Here is a 23,139-nt window from a genome sequence, read left to right on the forward strand (position 1 = left end):
GGTGTCAGGGCTTCGGGAGGCAAACTTTCCTGCTATCACACCCTTCCTCCCAGGAAAAAGACTCCTTCACTGAAGTCTGAAGTCCTTTTTCTATAGGCAACAACTCTGTTCCCGCTGGGAGAGCTCAGGCTTCCCATGTGACCTGCTTTTCCCTCTTGCTGCACCCCCGGGACAAGAAGGAGACTAGCTATTCTCACAAGGTGACAAGAACAGAACTTTTCCTGAGCAGGGAGAGGGAGGAGAGCAGCTGGTCACTGCACAAGTAGGGTAGAGAGAGGGAAGGGTGAAGCAAGCCAAGCTCCTGCGGGGGAGGGGAGAGGCCTGAGACCAGCTTTATTGGTATTGGGATGTGAATAAGAACCACCTCTTCCACCCTTCCCCTTCACCTCCATGGTGCGTGCGTGTGTGTGTGTGTGTGTGCATGTATTTAAATGCTGTGTGATTGTGTATGAGTGTATTGTGTGTGTGAGAGAGTACTGTGAGTTTGTGTGGGTTTGTGTGAGATAGTGTGTGTGTGTGTGTGTAAAGAGCACAGTCCAGGCAGTGGGAGTCTGGAGAAGTAAGCTTGAATCCCAGACTTGTCCTTCTCTTGCAAAATGCTTCTCTTCCTCAGCCTGTCACTTCTTCATTCACAAAATTAGAGGACTGTATTAAATTTATGGATTATAACCATAATTTTAGCAGTGGAAACTTTATTTTCAAATGCAAGTTTACACAGAAACTAATATTTAAAGACGTAAAAAAAGGTTGGCAGGGGGACTGCCTTGATTGATTGAACAAGGGCCAGGGACCCAAAGCCCAGTGGCTTCTTCTCTTCGCCTCTTGGGAAAGTCCTGTGCAGACACTTGAGATCCCTGGAACATGGTGTGGAAACAGCATGAAACAACATATACTTTCTCAAGTTTCTTCCAGTGAGGCATTACAATTATGATCAGAAGCAGGAAAGTTTTCCTAGCCATGAAATTCATGCAACAGAGCTGAGTGACATGATTTCCCCGAAAACAGGAAGTGAGAGTTGCCAAACCATGAAGCAAAGATCCTTGGGCCACAATGTGTTAGAGCCATTTCACCTCATCTCAGAGAAGCTGCTGACAGGCCACCGTCAGCTGTTGTGGAGCGCTTGGAAGGCAGCTGCCTGGAAAGGGGGTGCTTTCACTAAACAGTTAGGAGCCATTAGCAAATTACTTCACCCCCCCACAAAGCTTCAAGTCTTTATTTGTGCAAAGAGAGGAGTGGAACAGATTAGTCACTGGTAGGTCATTTACAGCTCTAAAAACTTTCTGAGATACAGTCGTATGATTAATGTGCTCACAAAAATTTATTGTGCACATAGTATGTGTCAGATACCATTTGCTTTGCTGTGGAAATTGTAGTCTAATGGGAAGACAGACATTGAACAATGATGAACTGTATGAAAGGGAAGTATGAAGGACAAAGAGAACATTCGGGAGGGCCTCAGCATGGACCAGGGGGTCAGGATCGTCGTCCAAGACAGACAGAGAGATACACAGAAGCTCAGAGAGAGACCGAGACAGAGACTGAGAGGGGACTGGGAGAATTATGAGGAGGAAGTCTAGAAGGACTACCGAGTAGGAATGAGGGTGGAATTGGAGCAAAGGTCAGGGACATCAGCTACCTACACGACTAATTCCCTTTCCAACGGACCAACCCATTTCTTGACTGAGTTGGTCTAACAGCACAGATAAAAATGCTCCACATCACTTGGCATCAGGGAACTACAAGTCAAAACCACAATGAGATACCCCCACACCAGTCAGAATGGCTAAAATAGCAAGTCAGGAAACGACAGATGTTGTCAAGGATACAGAGAAACGGGAACCCTCTTACACTGTTGGTGGGAATGGAAGCTGGCGCAGCCACTCTGGAAAACAGCATGGAGGTTCCTCAAAAACTTAAAAATAGAGCTACCTTATGACCCAGTAATTGCACTACTGGTATTTATTCAAAGGTTACAAACATAGTAATTCAAAGGGGAACCTGCACCCCAAAGTTTATAGCAGCAACATCCACAATAGCCAAACTATGGAAAGAGCCCAGATGCCCATCAACAGATGGTTGGATAAAGAAAATGGAAATGGAATATAACTCAGCCACCAAAGGAATGAAATCTTGCCACTTGGAAGGATGTGGATGAAAGTAGAGGGTATTAGGCTGAACAAAATAAGTCAGTCAGAGAAAGACAAATACCACATGATTTCACTCATATGTGGAAAGAAACAAAACAGGTGAACATAGGGGAAGTGAAGGAAAAATAAGACAAAAACAGAGAGGGAGGCAAACCATAAGGGACTTTTTTATTTTTTTTAACCATTAGAGACTTAACTGTAGGAAACAAACTGAGGAAGGGTTGCTGGGTTTGGGGTAATTGGGTGACGGGCATTAAGGAGGGCACTTGAGGTAGTGAGCACTGGGTGTTCTGTGTAACTGATGAACCACTAAATTCTACCCCTGAAACTAATACTACAGTATATGAAACCTAAATTTAATTTAAATACAATTAAAAAAATGCACCAACCTAGTGTGTAAAGCAAACTCTCAGACATTTTTATACTCTACTTTGCTCCCAAATATTTGAGCAAGGAGTTTGCAGAAACATATAAAATATACGTGGTCATAGAATAAAGAATTGTGAGAGACACAAAGCAGGGATGCAGAAGAGAACCATGGATAAGAATAAGAGTGTAGGGACGCCTGGGTGGCTCAGTTGGTTAAGCAGCTGCCTTCGGCTCAGGTCATGATCCCGGAGTCCTGGGATCGAGTCCCACATCAGGCTCCTTGCTCGGCAGAGAGCCTGCTTCTCTCCCTCTGCCTCTGCCTGCCTCTCTGTCTGCCTGTGCTCGCTCGCTCTCTCTCTGTCTCTGACAAATAAATAAAATCTTAAAAAAAAAAAAAAAGAATAAGAGTGTATGGGGCGCCTGGGTGTCTCAGTGGGTTAAAGCCTCTGCCTTCGGCTTGGGTCATGATCCCAGGGTCCTGGGATGGAGCCCCGTGTCGGGCTTTCTGCTCAGTGGGGAGCCTGCTTCCTCCTCTCCTCTGCTCATTGGGGACCCTGCTTCTCTGCCTACTTGTGATCTCTGTCAAATAAATAAATAAAATGTTTTAAAAAAACACAAAAGAATGAGTGTGTGCCAGATGATCCAAATTCTCGGTACAGATGAGTCACAGATTCTGCTCAGAACTTTTTCGCTACTTGAGACTGTTCTCGTTCACCAGAGACTACAGCACAACTGGACATTTCTTTATCTAAATCTAGATGCAAGCGCTCTAAGTTGGGATAGAATGTCATCATTACTGTTACCTTTGATAAGCGTTATGGATTTGTTATTAATTCCATTCTGTTTTTGTTTTAACGTTTTTGTTTCTCCGTTGTTTCAAGGTCACTTGAGAATAAAGCCATTTATAAAACTGTCCCATTGAGAAATCCATTTTTGGATAATGCTGGGTTTTTTTGTTGTTGTGTTTTGTTTTTTAATTTTTTTAAATTTATTTTCAGCATAACAGTATTCATTGTTTTTGTACCACACCCAATGCTCCATGCAATCCGTGCCCTCTATAATACCCACCAGGATAATGCTGTTTTAAATAAAGCTTGTCATTGCTGGTATGTAACATAAGTGATCTTATCAAAACTGGTCATAGCTATTTAACAAAAGTCAGTTCTCCTTTCTTTTTCTGCACGTAAATTATGCATGACTTGAGAAAATACTTTTTGACAGAATGTGCTTTAATATTTTCTTCTTCATTTCTGAGCATTTCTGGATAATGTCAAACTTCCATATGAGAATGCGTATTTTCAATTAATATCTTAGTGTCATGTAGATATGCACTTAGGATCTCCCTCACTTGTTAGCGTATGCCTTTGTGTTTATGTGACCTCTTTCCTGAGCCTTAAATATTTCATTTCTTAGATAAAAATGGTTAAAACCCCTATTTTGTGTTTATATGTGGTTGTAAGAACTGAAAAACGACTGTAGATAGTCTTTATATGGTATGTAGTACATTGTATGTAAATAAAAAAATCTTATCCAGCAAGATCATTTTAAGGATTAAAAGAATACATATAAAGAGGTTATCAAGTAGGAAAAAATTAAGTTTTGTTAATATCATCCTTCATCAAGGGTATGAGGAGACAGGTGCCCTAGAATGTCATTGGCAGGGATATCCATTGGTAGCCACTTTAGAGAGAATTTGACAGTGTCTATTATAGTTTAAAAATAGACAAATCCTATAAATAGCAATTCAACTTCTCTGTTTCTACCAGAAAAATTGGGCGTTAGCACAAAGAGGTATGTATAAGCACGTATATTACAATACTGTTTGTAATAAACTAACAAAAACTGGAAACTACCCAAATGTCCATCAAAGCAGAATAATTACATGAATTTTGGTGTGACAGTTCTGTGAAATGATTTAAAAGACTGAGGTAGATTTAAATGTATTGCATGGAAAGAGTTCCAAAAAATAACGTTGAATGAAAAAAAAAAAAGAACCCAACAGGGTATGCATGGAGCACTGATGTGGTACATAAACAATGAATCTTGGAACACTGAGAAAGTAAAATCAAATCAAATATTAAAAAAAGGAAAAAGCAGGGTGTGGAAGGATTATTCAGTATGATACCATTTATTTAACACACACTGAGCCACATAAAGCAATATTATATGTTGGAATGTATATGAATATGCAGAAAAACTGTAAATTTACACGCTAACATAACAAGTCATTGCCTCTTGGGGAGTACAAGAAGGAACTGAAACTGAGAACTAGGGTCAAAGGAGACATTTTCTTACCTCTAGTGTTAAAATCTTTTTTTTTCAGCAAGGAATCTGTGCATATGTTATAGTTTGGGTCACCTGTGTGGCTCAGTCCATTCTTGATTTTGGCTCAGATCATGGTGTCAGGGTCCTGGGATGAGCCCCATGTCAGGCTCAGTACTCCGTGAAAGGATTTCTTTCTCCTTTTCCCTCTGCCCCTCCTCATTCTCTCTCTCTGTCTCTTTCTCTAAAATAAATAAATCAATCAATAAAAAAAAAAAAAACCAGAATGTTTAAAAACTGCTGGGCACAATGCCCGGCATATAATAAGCATCTATTAAGTGTAAACTCCCTTCCTTTGGCATAAAATCTCAAAATTATCTGCCAAGTGAATTTGGATTTTATTCATATATTAGACAAATATGTATTAAGCACATAGTTTGCCCCAGTCACGTCTATGTTTTAATAGAGAACAGTTTACACAGATGTTAACAACTCAGGGAGAAGACTACTCACGGACCAAGACAAAATAAGAAAGCATCACAGCTGGTGGTAGAAAGAGAGGATGTGATGGGAACACATTGTGGCAACTCTTTTTTTTTTTTCCCCTGTTCAAGACTAATTGAATAGCAATAGGAAGTAAAGCCATCTGTAGGAACTTGTAGAGTAGTAAGTCTCTGCCAGATGAGCAACACACAAAATCACCAAATAAAGCCCTCAGCACACCACGCTCACAGGAGAGTAATGACAGCAACTTAAATGAACTGTCCAAGGACATCAGACCTCAGAGGGTCTCTTGCTTACATGTCATTCAGATGAGCATTCTGGTCACATTGCAATGTGAGCAGAGTCCCTCATGATGGCTCTGTACACAGCGGTGCTGACTGGGGGCAGGTCACACAACAGGGAAGAAAGTTCACGTAGTGGAGGGGTCAGCAACATGGGTTTGGGGTCAAAGAGTTAAGGTTCACATCTGGGTTCTGTCACTTACCAGCTGTGTGACATCAGGCATGTCACTGTTTCTTACTGTCCTAATGCATAAAAATGGGATAATACATGTTTCTGTTCTTCTCTCGAAAGCCAGCTAACAGCATTGGTTTCCTGTTCTTCCTGTTTTATTGTTGTTGTTTCATAGTTTATCACTTATTTTTAAAAGCTTTATCGAGGCACAATTTACATGCATTAAAATTCACCCATTTTAAATGTAAGGTATGATGAGTTTTTAGCAGATTTATATAATTGCAGAGTTACCTCCATGATCCAGTTTTAGAATACTTCCGTCACCCCCCAGGGTTTCCTCATCCCCATTTATGGTTGATGCCTATTCCCACCGCCAGCTCTAGGTGACCACCAATGTGTTTCCATTTCTACAGTTCGTCTTTTCTATAAATCTCCTGTAAATCAAATCATACAACAGGTAATCTTCTGTGACACTGCTGTAACTCTTAACCTGGTTTGGAGAAGTCAAGGAATGGGGAACACTTTGCAAATAATGCATGTAGTCCGAGACTAGAACCAATAACAGCATGAATTGAAAGAAGGCTTGAAGCAGACTATTTAGAATCAAACTTGAAATGACTTAGGGATGGCTGTCATGATTCACCACGACTTATATACACAACCATTAAAGAATCGGTACTTCAGAAATGTTTGTCTTTGCTCAAGAACCATCTTGTAAAAATAGGATCAAAGATAATTTAAAGTCCACATTCAGGTCTGCTCATTGACTTGGTTGTCCCATCTCATGTCCTGGAGTGGGGTTCCTTCTGAGATAAAGCATACAAATGAAAGCAGGGGTATCAGATTCATGGGATAGGCTGAGGTCAAATTCCAGAGAGACAGGAGACAAGATAAAAACTCTTTAACCCAGAGTGAAAGCAAGTTGAGAATGGGGTGAGGACAGAGAGGAAATATCCACACAGCACCAAGAGTGAGAACCGTTCAGGGAGCAGATACGGAATTAAGAGTTTCCAGGGGAAGCCTCTTTTCCCTGATCCTATTCCTTAAACCAGGTGGTTCCACCCAACCACTAAGTGGTTTAAGTCACGAAAATGAAAGGTTTGGCACTCTAATTTCTTACTTAAACTTATCTCGGCTTTTTGCTCATTGTGACATTACAACTTTGGATCTGCTGGTCTGGGCTCCTGTTTCTGGCTCAGTGGACTTCATGACGCCACACAAATGATATTGGCTCATCTTGGGCATAGTTTAGAGGTATGCTATTCCTCTCCTGGCTCTGAGCAACCATTGCTAGACCCAACCAGTTAGAGCAATCAGGTTCGTTAACCAGAGTCACCCTCCTGGTCGTATCAATGCTTGGGTAGGAAGGAATCCAAGGCAAGGGGAGCAGAAAACTTGTGTCAAGTGGTGAGTGGATTGGTATGAGTCGTGTTATATTGTAAAGAGGTCTGTAGTGGATGCTTGTGGTCCTGGGGCTATGACCCAGCTGACTCTAAGACATGGCATCCTGGGCCCAGTGCCTGTTGCCACAGAGCTAAACAATGTCATCAAAAAGAATATTTATTTTCTATTGCAAGTGACCAAAATCAAAACTGCATCAGTCCATGACAAGAAAGGTAAAGGGAAGAAAAACCTTTGTTGAGCCTAATTGGACAGTAGACATGTAGGTTAGGGATGTTGCTTGAAATAACTTCTTCATTACTCAGATTCTGTGACCGACTTATTATTATGCCTATTTGCATATAGCAGAACTTAAGACTTTTTTTTTTTTTTAACTCAAGGAACTGCAAGACACAAAGAGGACATCTGCTTCTTCCTGTCCTTGAGTTTTTTCAATGCATCTTTGATCTCCTTGTTTCTCAAACTATATATAATGGGATTCATCATGGGAATCACAGCTCCATAGAACACGGACACCACCTTGTCTTGGTCCTGTGAGTAGCCAGCACTTGAATGGAGATATGAAAAGAGACCAGAGCCATAGAAGAGAATTACTGTGGTCAGATGAGAGGCACAGGTGTTGAAAGCCTTCATCTGCCCTTGGGTTGAACGGATCTTCATGACAGCAGCAATGATGTAGCCATAGGACACAAGGACCACAAGAGCTGATGTCCCACCCACTGCACACACAACAAGAAAGTTCACTACCTGGCTGAGGAAGGTACTAGAGCAAGATAAGACAAGCAGGGGTGGCAGGTCACAGAAAAAGTGGTTAATGACTCGTGACCCACAGAAACGCAGCTGGAATATGGAGCTCGTTTGGACCAATCCAGTGAGCAACCCTCCAGTGTATGCTGTAATGGCCATCCCCAAACAGATGGTGGGTGACATGAGGGCTGTGTAGAGAAGAGGGTGGGAGATGGCAGCATACCGGTCATATGCCATGGCTGCCAGGAGACAGCATTCAGTGCCTCCCATACCAATGAAGAAGAAAAACTGGGCAGCACAGCCCACAAAGGAGATTGTCTTCTGCTGCTTGAAGAAGTCGCAGAGCATCTTGGGAGCAATGGAGGATGTATATGAGATGTCAACAAAGGACAGGTTTCCAAGAAAGAAGTACATGGGAGAATGGAGGCATGACTCCAACCGGATCAAGACAATGAGGCCCAGGTTCCAAGCCACAGTCATGGAGTAGATCCCCAAAAACAACACAAAAAGGACAACCTGTATCTCTGGATGTTCTGAAAATCCCAAAAGGATGAAATTGGTTGTCGTGCTGATGTTTCTTCCCACAGCCATGGATCTTTCCTCTGCTGCCAGCAGAGCCCCAAAAGGAGATTCCTGGGGAATGAAAATCCAGGTGAAGAAACCACTTTGTTCTGCCATGGAATCATAGAGTCCCCAAGTCACAAGAAACACAGGAAAGCAAATGTCCTACCTCTTTCCAATGCAGAATTCCTCTCTACAGCATTTATTGGGTCTTTTATGGAGATCATTGTCATCCTGATTCTGATACCCTGTTCATGCAAAACTGACAGCTCAGAAAGGATTGACATTTTTGCATTGTCTGGATTATCACCTTCACTGCCAATGCCACCACATTTCTGAAGGAAGTTATTAACAGTACTTGAACTAAATACCTCCCCTTTTTTCACTTGCTTCTAAGCACTGTGGTTGGATTATTGAATTACTCAGATTTGTGCTAGATACTTCTTTCCTTTTTTTAAAGAAAATAAATATGTAGAAATAGAAATACCCAGAGAGGCTGTTCTGTGTTTCTTATCATCATAATTTGTTCTGACCAGCTCTTATGGGGTCAAGGTGTTCTTTCTCCTTTAATCAGTGGAATGAAGCATGTAGAGGTGTGAAAGACTGGCATCCCTTTTAAAGATTAAAGAAAAGGGTTAAAAATAGAAGTTCAGGGCATCCGGGAGGCTCACTTGGTTAAGCATCTGACTCTTGATTTCTGCTCAGGTCATGATCTCAGGGTCGTGAGATTGAGCCCCACACTCGGCGTGGAGTCTGCTTCTCTCTCTCTTTCTCTCTCTCCCTTTGCTCCCCCTCCATGCTCACACTCATCTCTCTACAATAACTCTTTTAAAAAAATTCAACACTAGGAAGTTACCAGTCCTCATTTAGCACAAATATTATCAACGGATCACAAACCTATGTTTGCTAGAGCTAAATGCGGATGATGTAGAAAGGAATAAAACTTCACTATTATGTTCAAAATATTCAGCATAAGGCATGGGACAGACAGGAAACAGATAACCACAGCACAATGTGACAGGTGCCCTGAGGGAAGTGTTTGTACGATGCCTGTATCCTGGGCACCGAAGCTGGAGGCTTCTGAGAGATGTGTTTGAGGAGGGTTCCAACAGTGAACAAAGGATTAGCAGGATGAAAATTTGGTGTGTGAGGGGGGTTGGTGGCAGTTGATTCAGAGAACTTTATATTAAAGATGGGAAAATCAGTTGCAAAAGCAGAGGAGAGGATAGTACTTGGGACACCTTAAAAAATGTCAGACCCGTAGGAGCATAGAGTGAGCAGGGTTAAAAGATTAACGAAAGTCTAGATTTGAGTGACAGTGGGAGGTGGGCAATTGTGAGAGATCTTTGAAAGCAAAAGTAAAGATGGCAAAAACAGTTGTTTAATTCTTTCAGATATATGTACAATTGCATATACTATGAATATAACTGCATACATGTACATGCATATTCATTTAATTTCACTCTTCACTTCATTTCTGTTCCCCTTTACCCTGTTCTGCTCTTTTTATAGGACTTATCACCTTCTCCTAGTGCATGTAATTGATTGGCTGTTGATAGTTGGTTGTCTGTCTCCCTTTACTAGAATGTAAGCTTAAGGAAGACCAGGATTTGCAGGAATTTTTGTCTCTTTTGTTCACTGAAGTATCGCAAGCACCCACACCAATACCTGGCACATAGTGGATACTCAACAAATATTTTCTGGGTAAATATCATGTTAAGGAGTTTGTCTTTTCTCCTATGGGCAAGAGATACAAAACATGAAGGTTTTTTTTTTTTAACTTTGATTATTTCTTTGTAAACAGGGAACTAGTCATCAAATATGAGTTTCACAATATAACAGAGCAGTGTTCCAGTGTAGAATCAGGTGGGGAAGCTGCTTAGGAGACCAGACAGTTGCTTCAAAAGCCAGGAGGAAAACTATTGCTGATTTGAGTTTAGAGGAGTAGGTTTAGAAATGCACACTCCCTGATATGCAACAGCACTGTTCGTTCAGCGGTGCATCAGGGGAGAGAAACCATAAACAGCCAGACAAGTAGTCCCTGATCCCTTCTTTCTCACATTCATGGTCATCATCAAAGATATATGTTAGCAAGAGTCACCATGATTCTTAGCCACATCAAGCCAAGAGTCTATGATATATAGTCTAATACATTTTTAGCGTGTGATAAAAGTGAATTGCCAATCATTTTATATGATTACTACATCAATAACCTGGTTATTTTGACATGAATTATCCAGAAGTACAGATACAGAATATACAACATGTGCTAAATGTCCTTATAAGGATAGCTATGCATAATGTATATTATATGAATATATAGAATATTATATTTTATATGGATTTATGTATGTGCATATATATAAAATATATCATAGTTTACATGGTCTGAGAGCCACCACCACTACTTAGACAGTTTTTTGAGTTGACACAGCATTCCCACACCTGTTACCTCATCTGTGGGCATCTAAAGCTGGGCTTTGATATCAGACAGAGCCTGTCTCTAACCCTGCGACCCAATCCCAGGCTGTGCATCCTTGGGTAAGGTGACACATCACTCTTAAGTCTCCTCTTTTCATTTCCCTCAACTGTAAAACAAAGATATTCGTAGTATTGACTACCTCATAGAGCATGAGGAGTAAAAGAAAAAAGTTACGTCGAGTTTTGGAGAGAAAAAGAAAATTTTTATTGCTTAACAAATGATCAGCACTTCAGGATTTGAATCCAGGTCTCTCCATTCCTAATCCAGAATCTGCTCTCCATTGCACCTGCTCCCTAAAGCCAGGTGCACATACTTTGTACCTAACAATAGCTACATTGACCATATGCCCTGTACTTATGTTATTGCCAATATTTAAATATTGCATATATGTTGGCTTCTTTGTAACACTTATCACTTGTCATACTTCCTTTTGTTTGCTGACTTGTTATATCTGTATCCTTAACTATAAAGTCTGAGAAGACATTGTAAACTCAGTGCCTTCTACAGTTTCTGGCATAGAGTAGACATAAAATAATATTTGCTAAATAGGTTCAATTTACAGCAATTCGAAGACCCCTCTTACAGACCAGAAACTCAGAGGTTGTGACAAGTCAAGGACTCAAGGGACCAAGCCAAGATTTAAATCACTGATTTACTGCAGAGCCTGTTCTCTTTCTCAAATGTTACAAAAGAACGTGGAAGAGGGTCTGAAAATCTACAGGACCATAATATAGGTGGAGCTGTGAGAGAAGTGTGATCCTTTCCCCAACCCGACTGACTGGACAAGGTTGGTTATGTGGAATCTGAATTCTGGAAATCACTGTAAAGAATTTTCTTATCCTCTCCTGGGAAGGTCTGCTCATCTTTAAACAAGGTTGAAGCTACATACCAAGATAAAAAGAAATGAATTTCTAGTATGGTAGCTCCCAAACAAATGATACAACTGAGGTGCAGAGGGTATGTGCAGTTCAGATGACTCTGTAGGATACAATAAAAAAAAATGAGAAAGACTAGCTTTTAAGGGAAAAAATATATTTTCTGCTTTCACCAATTTTTTCTTCTCATCTGTAATATAGGTGCCCAATAAATATTTGCCTGGCTCCTTAAAGGTTTATTACATATTTATTATAAACTTGCCCTAATCCCTAGATTACTGGAACTATGTTGTTTTAAATGCTGTATGGACGCCCAGAAAATTCTGGAGATATGCTTAAAATAATAGAAGTAGAAATCAGTTAGCTTAGCCTTTCCCTATTATAAATAGTAAAAGTAAATCCAAAGAGAAAGAGTGAATGTCTATTCAGCAGGTTGGTAGGAGAGATGGAATTAGGACCTATATCTCCTTTTCAGCAGCTCTTTCCATTTTACTTTATTCTAAAAGCTGGAATCTCCATGGTAACTAGAGAGGATCCAAGGAAACTGGATGGTTTGTTTTGATGCATACATACTCACATATGCATACCCTCATGAGTCTTGAACAGTGTAAAAAAAAAAAAAACACTGGACTGAAAGCTTTGAAAACCATGCTGATTCAAGTTATGTTTCTCCTACCTTTTTGCTGTGTGACCTTAGGAAAAAAATTTTTGCCATTCTGAGTCTTAATTCTCTTACCTCCTGTCTACACAATAAAGAGTGTTTTCTAGTCCACCTTTCTTCTCTATTTGCCCTTGAAAAGAGGAGAACCTTTTTTAAAAACAAAATTTTCTGCAGAAGTCCAGAATATAAAATAGGTGACATCAAGCTCCTCTGGTTAAAGTCAGAGCAGTAGGGAGACAAGATGCTAGCATCCTGCCTGCTCCATCTTCCCTCCCTTCAAATGTCTTTCCAACTCTCCCATTCTGTGATTCTAGGATTCACCATTCCTAAAGAAGGACAAAGGGCAGACTCACCTACACCTCCTTAAGCTCTGGGCTTCAGTCAGATGGCTAAGACCAGACGCTTGGAATTATAGTGAAACCATCTCTGCTAGCACCTGAAGCACTGCTCTTGGACAAAGAGATAAATAAAATTTGGATGCAGCTATGTAAATTTGCTATCAAGGGAAGGTCTTGACAGGCCTTTAATGGAAGAACTGGCCTAAGTACCACTGGGTCTCTCTAGGTTGTGGGATATGACATGTCCCAGAGAGCACTATTGGCAGCCTGACTGGCTGTCTGGGCTCAGGGGTAAAGAAGATGCCAGCTTTGGCTGGATGCAGGTGATTTCCATTGGCCCTGCTTCCATTACACTCCTAGTCTCTGGTCTGGTTCCAATAAGATATCTCCAGAGGCAGTGAAAGCCAAGAGTGCCTTTTGGCTTCAAAATGATGTTACAAACAATGGTGGTTACCTTTGTAAAGCATTAGATATTTTATAGAATCTGTTCAGTGTAAAAAGTCTCTTGGATGACTCCAAAGGTTGGAACTGGGACTAAAAAAGTAACATCAAGAGAGAGGGAGAGAGAGACAGAGATTATAGGAAAACAGGACAATCCAAAGATGGAATGGATGTTCTAGAAAGGTGTAGATTTTCTTTCATCGAAAATAAGGAGAAAGTCTCATACGTGGAATTAGAAACAGACTCCCAGAAACAGAGAACAGATTAGGAGTTGTCAGAAGCAGGAGGGTGGAGGCTAAGGGGGAATGGGCAAAGGCTTTCAAAAGGTGCAAACTATAAGTTCTGTGATAAATACATCCTGGGAATGTTATTACAGCATGATGACTACGGTTAACAATACTGTAATATATATTTGAAATTTCCTAAGTGAGTAGACCTTAAACGTTCCCATCATAAAAAAATGATTACTATGTGACAATTATTTCACCATATATGTAAATATCCAATCATTATGTTAAACCCCTTAAACTCATACAATCTCATATGTCAATTACATCTCAATAACACTGGGAAAAAAATTTTAAAATAGGCTATCAAAGAGAGAGAGAGAGAGAGTCTGAACTAGTTGACTTATGGGTTCTGTAAAATTCTAAGATTATGTGATTCTGTGACATAAAGAGAAAAGAAGACAGATACTATCATTTTTGGTGGTGTGGTTTGGGCTTTTTGCATACTTTATTTCATAAGAGCCTCACAGTACCTCTGAAAGGAAAGCATTCTTACATGTATTTTCGGATAAGAAAATGGAATTTTGGAGATGTGCTTGCCAAAGGTCACAAAATAGAGGCAATGCTAGAATTTGTGCTCAAGTCTTCTAGAAATCAGAGTCCATCCTCAGTCCTCTATATCCTATTTCCTCCCAGAAGGACATGAAAAATGGATGGCAATTGGGGGCGGGGGAGATCATTTGATAGACCTCATTTTTCAAAAGATCTATGTCCAGGGAATTTATGAAAGTAAATAACCTTTAGGTTTTTGTCTAGGGCCAGATTTCCCTCATGTACATTTTGTTTATGCTTTACAAATATCCAACTTGAAAAGACTTGAATTCTATTTCTGTGTCCTGGGGAGGGCATGCAAGGAACAGAAGGAAGTGGGCATTGTGCAAACCCACAGGACACGTGGCTTCCTTCAAGCATTTGTGGGAGATGGCGGTCACACCCTGTTTATATTGGCAACTCTGCAGCTTGCCTCCAATGAGAAAAATCTTCTATAGCGTTCCTTCTCCAACCCCCAAACCCCACCCACTTCTTTTCTACCAGGGCCGTAGTCCTCCACTGTGAGGCTAAAAAATTCAGACCCCTTCCTCGCATTCCCAGCTCCTGACCGTAAGCTTACCTTCTTGAGGTCTCTCTAAGGCTTGATACTGTGGAAAGGATCACTGTGGCCAATGCAGTAGTTTGTATGCAATTAATCTTTTCTAGATTAAAAAATAACAAAAATAAAACCAAAAAACACTCCTTACGGCAGATTGAAGGGTAAAAAGATAGGGTGCTAGAAGACTGTGATTGATTGATTGATTTTTTTTTTATTGTGTTATGTTAGTCACCATACAGTACTTCATTAGTTTTTGATGTAATGTTCCATGACTCATTGTTTGCATGTAACATCCAGTGCTCCATGCAATCCATGCCCTCCTTAAGACTGATTTAAAAAACAAAAAACCAAACCTCCTGCCTCTCTCCTTCTCTCCCTCTGTCCGTCTTCTCCACGATAGAACTTCAGGAAGGACTCTCTTTGACATTTGCAGAGTAAAAATACCATCAACAGATTAATGGCCTCCTTTTGGGACATCTCCACCCCAGTCCCTTTTCATCAGGGGGTTTTAACCTGATTGTTCATAATTGGCCTTTTCCCCTTTAACTGGTCTTTCTGACTTTAGACTCTCTCTATGTCAGTCCTCCCTCCTTAAACTGCAGATGGAGGTCCTGAAAGCACAGATCAAACCATGTCATTCCTTGTTCAAGAATATTCATTAGTTTGTTGTTGGTTAAAAGCCTGATGACACTCATATTTCTTATCCAATCCTCAGAGTCCTCACCATTTAGCGATGCTTGGTGAACGTGGCATGGAAATCAAAGAGGGGAAAAGATGAACAAGAGGCCATTGGATGTGGCAGGTAGGAAGGAAGCTGTGATCTTCCCACAGAAGCTCAACCATCCCAGATTGGGTACTCGAAGTGGGGACCAGGGGATTTGAATAAAGCCAGGTGCTGAAGAAAGTGAATGGTTGTTTGGTAGTTAAAGAAGGGAATGAAATGAAAAGTAGGTACGGTGGCTGGCAATGTCAGGATAAGATTGGGGAAACCTGAACAGATTTGGAGACTGAAGGAAAAGCCCTGGAAAGGGATACTCTGCAGCAGTTGTCCTCAGTTGTGGCTGTTCCCCAAATCATGACCAATCGTTGGCAGAGCCATAATGGAAGGCTGTGCCCATCACAAGAGATGAAGGAAGGATACCTGAGAACCCAGAGGCAAACAGTAATGAGAAACGCAAGGAACCCAGAAACAGAAAGGGAAGGGTTAAAATGGGAGGGGCCCCACAGAGGTCTAGGTTGTGGGAGGCTGGTCTTGTCTGTCCATGTAAATAGTTGTTTTAGCTCATCAAAAACAGAATAAAAGTTTATTTTTATGGGTCCAGGATAAGTGGAAAAGGTGGTCTCTTGGAATCTACACTCAGTCTTAGACTAAATCTATAATCCAGCAAGGTAGTAAAAACCTAGAAAATAGTCATCCAACCACATGTGTCAGGCAGATGTGGCCCTCCCCAGTGTCTACTGTCTGTTCTTTAAATAGAGACTCTGATCCTTCAGTCCTGTTTGGAGTGACGGGAGGGGTGGAGCCTCTTCTAGGAAGCCACATTGTTATATATTCCCTGCTGAGTAGTCCCATCCTAACCCTTTCCTAAAGAAGACTTGCTAAGACCAGGAACACAGCAAGAATGGAGCCTCTGGGAATCATGCATCCAATTAACTGCTATGCATTAACAAAACTGAGTTGTCCCTTAAAATAGACGTGAAAAAGATTCAGAGCTGATGTGACTTGGGAAATGCACAACTACCCTGAACTTGATTGATATTAGTACTTTAAAGCGTTTTGTCAGTGGGGCTCAATTTCAAGAAGAGACAGCTGCGACTAGAGGCAGGTCATTAGGCTGATGAATGTTTACTGGAGAGGATAATCCAGCTGGATTCCAGATGGTGGGAAAGTCCTTGTTAGGAGGCCATAAAAAGCCAGACAAATAGGGGACACTTCATTCTACATGGATATTGATGGTTTGGGGAAGCAAGAGAAGAGAGGGGGAAGACAACTATAGATTATCAAGTAACCGTTCGTTTTACTGAATCATCAGTTAGTCTTGAAAATCTAAAATTAGTGTTGAAATTCTGTCAGGTATGGCAGGAAGGTAGAGGGGAAAACCCAGTGGGTTCCCTCTGTGAACTGTCTCTATTACATCTCTGATGTCTCAAGACAACACTCTTCTCAAGTTGATCAGTGAATGACTTTGGGCAATCAACACATGGCTAGGAATGTTCACCCATTTATTGTCTCTCCCTAAGACCAAACTTCAAGCTCAATAGTGCAAGAAATATTTCTAGATTGATTTACCTCACTGATTATCTCATTCTTCTGCATGTTTCTCAAGCGCATATTCGTCTAGCCCTCTGTGTTTAAGGTCAACCAGAAAGATGAACCAAATGGTGTCAAGGGGGATGCCTCTCCAAATTCCCTAGCTTCATCTTAACCTCTACACCCTCACCAACTTGAAACTCTGTGCCACCTGGTCACGTGATTTGGCAACCCTAATCCAGACCAGAATAGGAAACTTCTTAATTTCAAAATCTCAAACTCTTAATATTTCCCTTTACCAAAACTTCCTGTGTGCAGCTCTCAGTGACTCTATTCTTAACGAATTCTTATTCCTTAGACCCTCCCAAATGCATGGGTTCATTGGTCTGTCTCTGAGAGGTTTCTACCACCAATCCTCACCACCTTCTTCGCTTTCCAGACTAATCCCAGATTTAGGTTGCTGAAATGTGTTCTCTAACTCCACAAAGACATTCACTACTGCATGAAATCTTTCCTGAGCCTTTTGTTGATGCCCTATCATATTCTCCACTGCCATTCCAGGATAACCTTTCTTGGTACCCTCAATTCTCCCTAACCTAAATTCTCATTCCTTCCTGGCTTCCATCACTTTCTGATTCAGATAACAGCTATCCATCTACTTGTATTATTTCTTTTGAGGATTTTTAGAATTTTAACTTATTCCTCTTTGTGTTCCAGTGCCTGGCATCAAATAGAGCTCAATAAATATTTCCTGAATTGGTCAACCTTCTTTGGGCAACCAAAGAAATTAAAAAAATATATATAATAGCTTCATTGGGATATCAACTGCGAAGTTTGGGGCGGGGCATGGGTAGCTTTACAAAGAAACAAACTAAAACTTGCAATGAGCTTATTAGTCTTCTATTGCAGCATAATCAATTAACACAAATTTAGCAGCTTGGAACAATAGATATGTTATCTCAACTTCTTGGGTCAAAAGTCCGAGTGTAGTGCAGCTGGGTTATAGTGCAGCTGGGTTCTCTGCTTACTATCTTCCTCCTGGATAGGGAAGGGTAAGAGAAGGTATTGTATTGTTAACTCCACCAACTTTTCCTACATCTTAGGAAGTAAGGAGGGAGGCTAGTTAATGTTCCTGTTGCAGATGAGAATAGGTCGAAGTCACTTGGAAAGAACTTGTTGCTTAGTTCAAGGAGGAATTTTCTTACAGTCAGAATTGTCTTGTTTTCATCCAAACATAAAAGGGACCGAGAGGTTCTGAGAGCTTGGGATGAAGAGAAGTATCAAAGAGAAGTATTCCTATCTCCTGTGCACAACAGAGAGGTGGATGTATTCAGCCTCTCTCAGGCACGCATGCCAAGATATCTGAAGGGGAAATCCCAACTAAAGTGGCAACTGTTGGGGGAAAAGTGTATCCTGCCTGATCACTATGGTGGGAGGTGTTAACATTCTTTCCCCTTGGGTGATGCTGGTAAACACACATGCCTTGCCCTTCATCAGCTGCTCATTTGCTAGGTGACCTCAGCAAGTGGAGCTGGGTTCTTCTTCCTCAACTACCAGCCAAGCTGTCATGAAGACCAGATATTTATGGAGATAAACTGTGAAGAATTACACACATTGAAGTCAGTATTATCACTGTCACTGGTCGGATCTGCCTAAGGCCATGTCTGTGTTAACCGCTCAATCACTACATACTCTTACGTTGGCTCGCCCTCTACTGGTTAATGAAAGTCTAACAGGATTTCACATGCTGATGTCTCATTACATACGTAAGAAATATACTTCACAAATACAGGATTTATCCCAGTTTACTTGCCACTTCATATTCTTTGGTTAATGTGGTCATCTTCATAACTGTGTAACATATTTCTGGCAATCCATATGCAACTCTAATCGTCACAAACCATATTTTAACTGCAGAAAGAGAAAACAAAAAAGCTATTTCAAGGAAACCTATGGTGAATCTCTTCATATCCACTTCTGATCAAAGGGGCTACCCCCTCCTCAGTTCCTCACTTGGCTCAGTTCTGTCCCAAGAGCATGGAGCTGTCCAGTGTGTCTTGTTGGTGAATGATAATCCGTAGCATGCCACAGCACAACAGGTGGGCGGATTGTTAGGATCTTGGGAATATTAATCAATCATGGTTTACCAGAGCTGAAGTCTGAGAGTCTGAGACTGTGTAAGGCTCTGCAGAAATCAAGTATGGTTGTAAGTATACCATGTTTCTTAGTAAAAGTGTGTCCTCTTATGTTGGTATAAAAAGGGCAGTTTCTTTTGTATATGGTGACAGAAATGGAGATGGGGTTGTGTTTTACTTGATTTTTATAATTTTCTTAGGACCTTTAATTTCCCTGGTTCATTTCCTTTTTTATTACCAAATCTCTGTGGACTACCCCTCACAGAAACAGTGCCTTCCTGAGAGGCTCGCCTTTGGTCCTGCGCACTTTCCATCCTTGTTCTCTGTTGCTCTTTTTATTTTTAAACTTTATTGAGATATACTTCACATTTTATAAAATTTACACATTTAAAGTGTGCATTCAGTGACTTTTATTATATTCACAGAGTTTTGTGACCATTACCACAATCTAATTTTAGAAATTTTTCATCAAAATAAACTTCATATCCATTAGCAATGACTTCCCTCGCCTTGTCCCTAGACCAACACTAAACCACTTCCCATCTCTATAGATCTCTCTATTCTGAAGATTTCGTTAAAATGGAATCTTGCCATACAGGGTCCCTTGTGACTGACTCTTTCACTCAGCATGATGTTTTCAAGGGCCATCCATGTCGTAGAAGCTATCGCTACTCCATTCCTTATTATGGCTGAATAATATTCCACCACATGGCTATACCAAGCCTCTTCCCTTTGCTTTTTTTTTTTTTTTTTTTTAAGATTTTCTTTCTTTATTTATTTGACAGACAGAGATCACAAATAGGCAGAGAGGCAGACAGGGGGTAGGGAGAAGCAACCTCCCTGCTGAGCAGAGAGCCCGATGTGGGGCTTGATCCCAGGACCCTGAGACCATGACCTGAGCCAAAGGCAGAGGCTTAACCCACTGAGCCACCCAGGCGCCCCTTTGTTTGTTTGTTTGTTTGTTTTTTAACAATGTAATTGACACACAACATTATATTAATTTCAGATGTACAACATAATGATTGAGTATTAATATATTATTGTGAAATGATCACCAGAATTAAGTCTAATTAACATCCATCTTAATTTTTTTCCTGTGATGAGAACTTTTAAGATCTACACTGCTAGGAACTTCCAAATATAGAATACGGTATCATTAACTAGAGTCACGATGCTGTCTCTATGGTTTATTTGATAAATGGAAGTTTATACCTTTTGATAAGCTTTACCCATTTTGCACACACTCCATTCCACTCCCTCTGGAAACTAGCAATCCAGTCTCTGCATCTGTGAGTTTTGTTTTTTGTTTTTGTTGTGTTTTTTGTTTTTTGTTTTTTTAGATTTGACATATAAATGAGATCATATACTGTTTGTCTTTTCTCTGACTTATTTCACTTAGCATAATGCCTTCAAGGTCCATCCACGTTGTTGCAAATGGTAAGACCTCCTCCTTTTGATGTCCTTGTTTTCAGGGTTCTGAGTGGCCAGGTGTCGGACAGGTTCTCAGTATTTGCCCCTTTGAGAAGCAAATATCTTCCTTCTGGGGGAGATTTAATCTGTTTCATCATGGCTAACCTTAATTGCTTTATGATTTTTATTGATAATTCCAATATCTGAAGATTTTTAGGTCTTTTTTTTTTTTTTTACTTTATTTTATGTTTTCAGTGTTCCAAGAGTCATTGTTTATGCATCATACCCAGTGCTCCATGCAATATGTGCCCTCCTTAGTACCCACCACCAGGGTCACTCAACCCTCCACCTCCCTCCCCTCCAAACCCCTCAGTTTGTCTCTCAGAGTTCACAGTCTTTTATGATTCATCTCCCCCTCCGATTTCCCCCAACTCCCTTCTCCTCTCCATCTCTCAGTGACCTCCGTGTTATTCCTTATGCTCCACAAGTAAGTGAAACCATATGATAATTGACTCTTTGTGCTAATATGGACAATTTTTCCCCCACTGGTTCTCAGTTATGGGGGTTTGACTTTGTATAGAGGTTCATGCCTTTATTTACTATAAACTGCTTTTTGTTGCTATTTCTTTCTTTCTTTCTTTCTTCTTTCTTTTTTTTTTTTAGCATAATCTGTGCGATTCTTACTTATTTACACTGAGGGTATCGTCGCCTGGGCTTTATGTGGAGGTTGCCGTCCAAATCAGCTGGGGGCACACCCTGAGTGTTGTCTTCTAGCCTTCACCGCCTGTAGCTGACATAGCAGAAGTTAAGGTCTCCAGCGTTCAGGAGGACTCTCTAAGAAGAAACCCATTTTTAGCACTTTTTTACTTCCCTGGGCTCCTGGTTTCACTTCACTTAGGGGCTTAGTTTGTTCCTTCTTTTCATTAAATTAAGTGGAAATTCAATTAAAAGATGATTTTATTTCAAATCCAACATCTCAGTTGTTTCAGTTAGGAGGGTCACTTAGGTATCTATAATTCGCCACACTTCCAGATGCAGAAATCCTCAGGAAACTTCATTATGCTGGTCTTTTAAGATATTTTTAATTCCCCTTCTTATTTTTGAACACATCAATCCACCTGTTTTATATTTGTATTGAGACAGTTGCTATTCCTGACATCTTTATAGGTTTGATATGACCATGTCTTCTTGGCTTTCACCCATAAGGTCTTATTTCCTTGTGTACTTTGAGATTTGTGTTACCCAAGCTTCTTTAAAAAGTTATTTAGAAAAATTATTTGAGCCTGAATTTAAGAATCTCTCTTAAGGGGGGACCCCACATCGGGCCTCTCTGCTCAGTGGGGAGCCTGTTTCCCCCCCCTCTCTCTGCCTGCCTCTCTGCCTACTTGTGTTCTCTCTCTGTGTGTCAAATAAATAAATAAAATCTTAAAAAAAAAACTCTCTTCCTCATATCAGAAAGAGAGTTTTTTTTTTAAGATTTTATTTATTTATTTGACACACAGAGAGAGAACACAAGTAAGCAGAGAGGCAGGCAGAGAGAGAGGGGGAAACAGGCTCCCCGCTGAGCAACATGGGGGCTTAAGTGGGTAGGAGAAGAATAAATGAAACAAGATGGGATTGGGAGGAAGACAAACCATAAGTGACTCTTAATCTCACTAAACAAACTGAGGGTTGCTGGGGGGAGGGGGTTTGGGAGAGGGGGTGGGATTATGGACATTGGGGAGGGTATGTGCTTTGGTGAGTGCTGTGAAGTGTGTAAACCTGGTGATTCACAGACCTGTACCCCTGGGGATAAAAATATATGTTTATAAAAAATAAAAAATTAAAAAAAAAACTCTCTTAAGAATCTTAAAAGTGGGGGGCACCTGGGTGGCTCAGTGGGTTAAAGCCTCTGCCTTTGGCTCAGGTCATGATCCCAGGGTTCTGGGATCAAACCCTGCATTGGGCTCTCTGCTTAGCAGGGAGTCTGTTTCCACCGCTCTCTCTCTCTGCCTGCCTCTCTGCCTACTTGTGATCTCTGTCTGTCAAATAAATAAATAAAATCTTTTTTTTTTTAAAGAATCTTAAAAGGGGCTTTGCATTTGCTTCTGATTGGTACTCGAGGATAGTATCAACCTGGAACTACTTTAAAATTAATTCTCAGCTAAAGATTTCTTGAACTGCACAGGAAGTATGAATTCAGACCATAAAACTCCACTAGGGGGGAGGGGGTTTGGGAGAAGGGGGTGGGATTATGGACATTGGGGAGGGTATGTGCTTTGGTGAGTGCTGTGAAGTGTGTAAACCTGGTGATTCACAGACCTGTACCCCTGGGGTTAAAAATATATGTTTATAAAAAATAAAAAACTAAAAAATTTAAAAAAAAAAACTCCACTAGGGCATGAGGTTATAATTTCTGAGTTTACTTTTTGCTGTACCCATCATGAAGCCTGAGATAGCCAAGATTTCTTTTTTCTGAGACAGGATTTTTTTCCTCTTAATTTCCTCTCACACTGACGTAGAGTCAACTGGACCTTCATATGTATGTCTGCGTCTCCTATCGACGTCCCAGGCAGCCCCAGACTTGGACTCTCTTTCCTCAGACCTCACATGCCTGTCCCCAAACAGATCCTTTCAGATTTCAGCAGATCCCCCACCGTGAAAGCCATCATCAGAGCTGCTTTTACTCTCAGGATTCCTGATTTTACTTTATATTTGTGTTCTGAAGTTGTCCTATTTTTCGCCT

At 40.7% G+C, this 23,139-nt stretch overlaps 1 protein-coding gene across 1 annotated transcript; it reads right to left on the reverse strand.

Annotated features, from left to right (window-relative positions):
* Positions 1–7,511: 7,511 nt before the first annotated feature.
* On the reverse strand, positions 7,512–8,474 carry LOC101689310 (olfactory receptor 5A1-like). The gene has a single exon (XM_004777673.3). The coding sequence runs from the start codon at positions 8,472–8,474 to the stop codon at positions 7,512–7,514; it is 963 nt and encodes a 320-aa protein (XP_004777730.2).
* Between the last annotated feature and the right edge of the window lie 14,665 nt (positions 8,475–23,139).

The sequence above is a fragment of the Mustela putorius genome, unplaced genomic scaffold, assembly GCF_011764305.1.
Source record: "Mustela putorius furo isolate JIRA1106 unplaced genomic scaffold, ASM1176430v1.1 tig00000127_pilon_pilon_pilon, whole genome shotgun sequence".
NCBI lineage: Eukaryota > Metazoa > Chordata > Mammalia > Carnivora > Mustelidae > Mustela > Mustela putorius.

What these genes read in the sequence shown, in the direction of transcription:
- LOC101689310 (XM_004777673.3), bottom strand. Translation starts at nt 8,474, where the DNA reads ATGGCTGTGGGAAGAAACATCAGCACGACAACCAATTTCATCCTTTTG.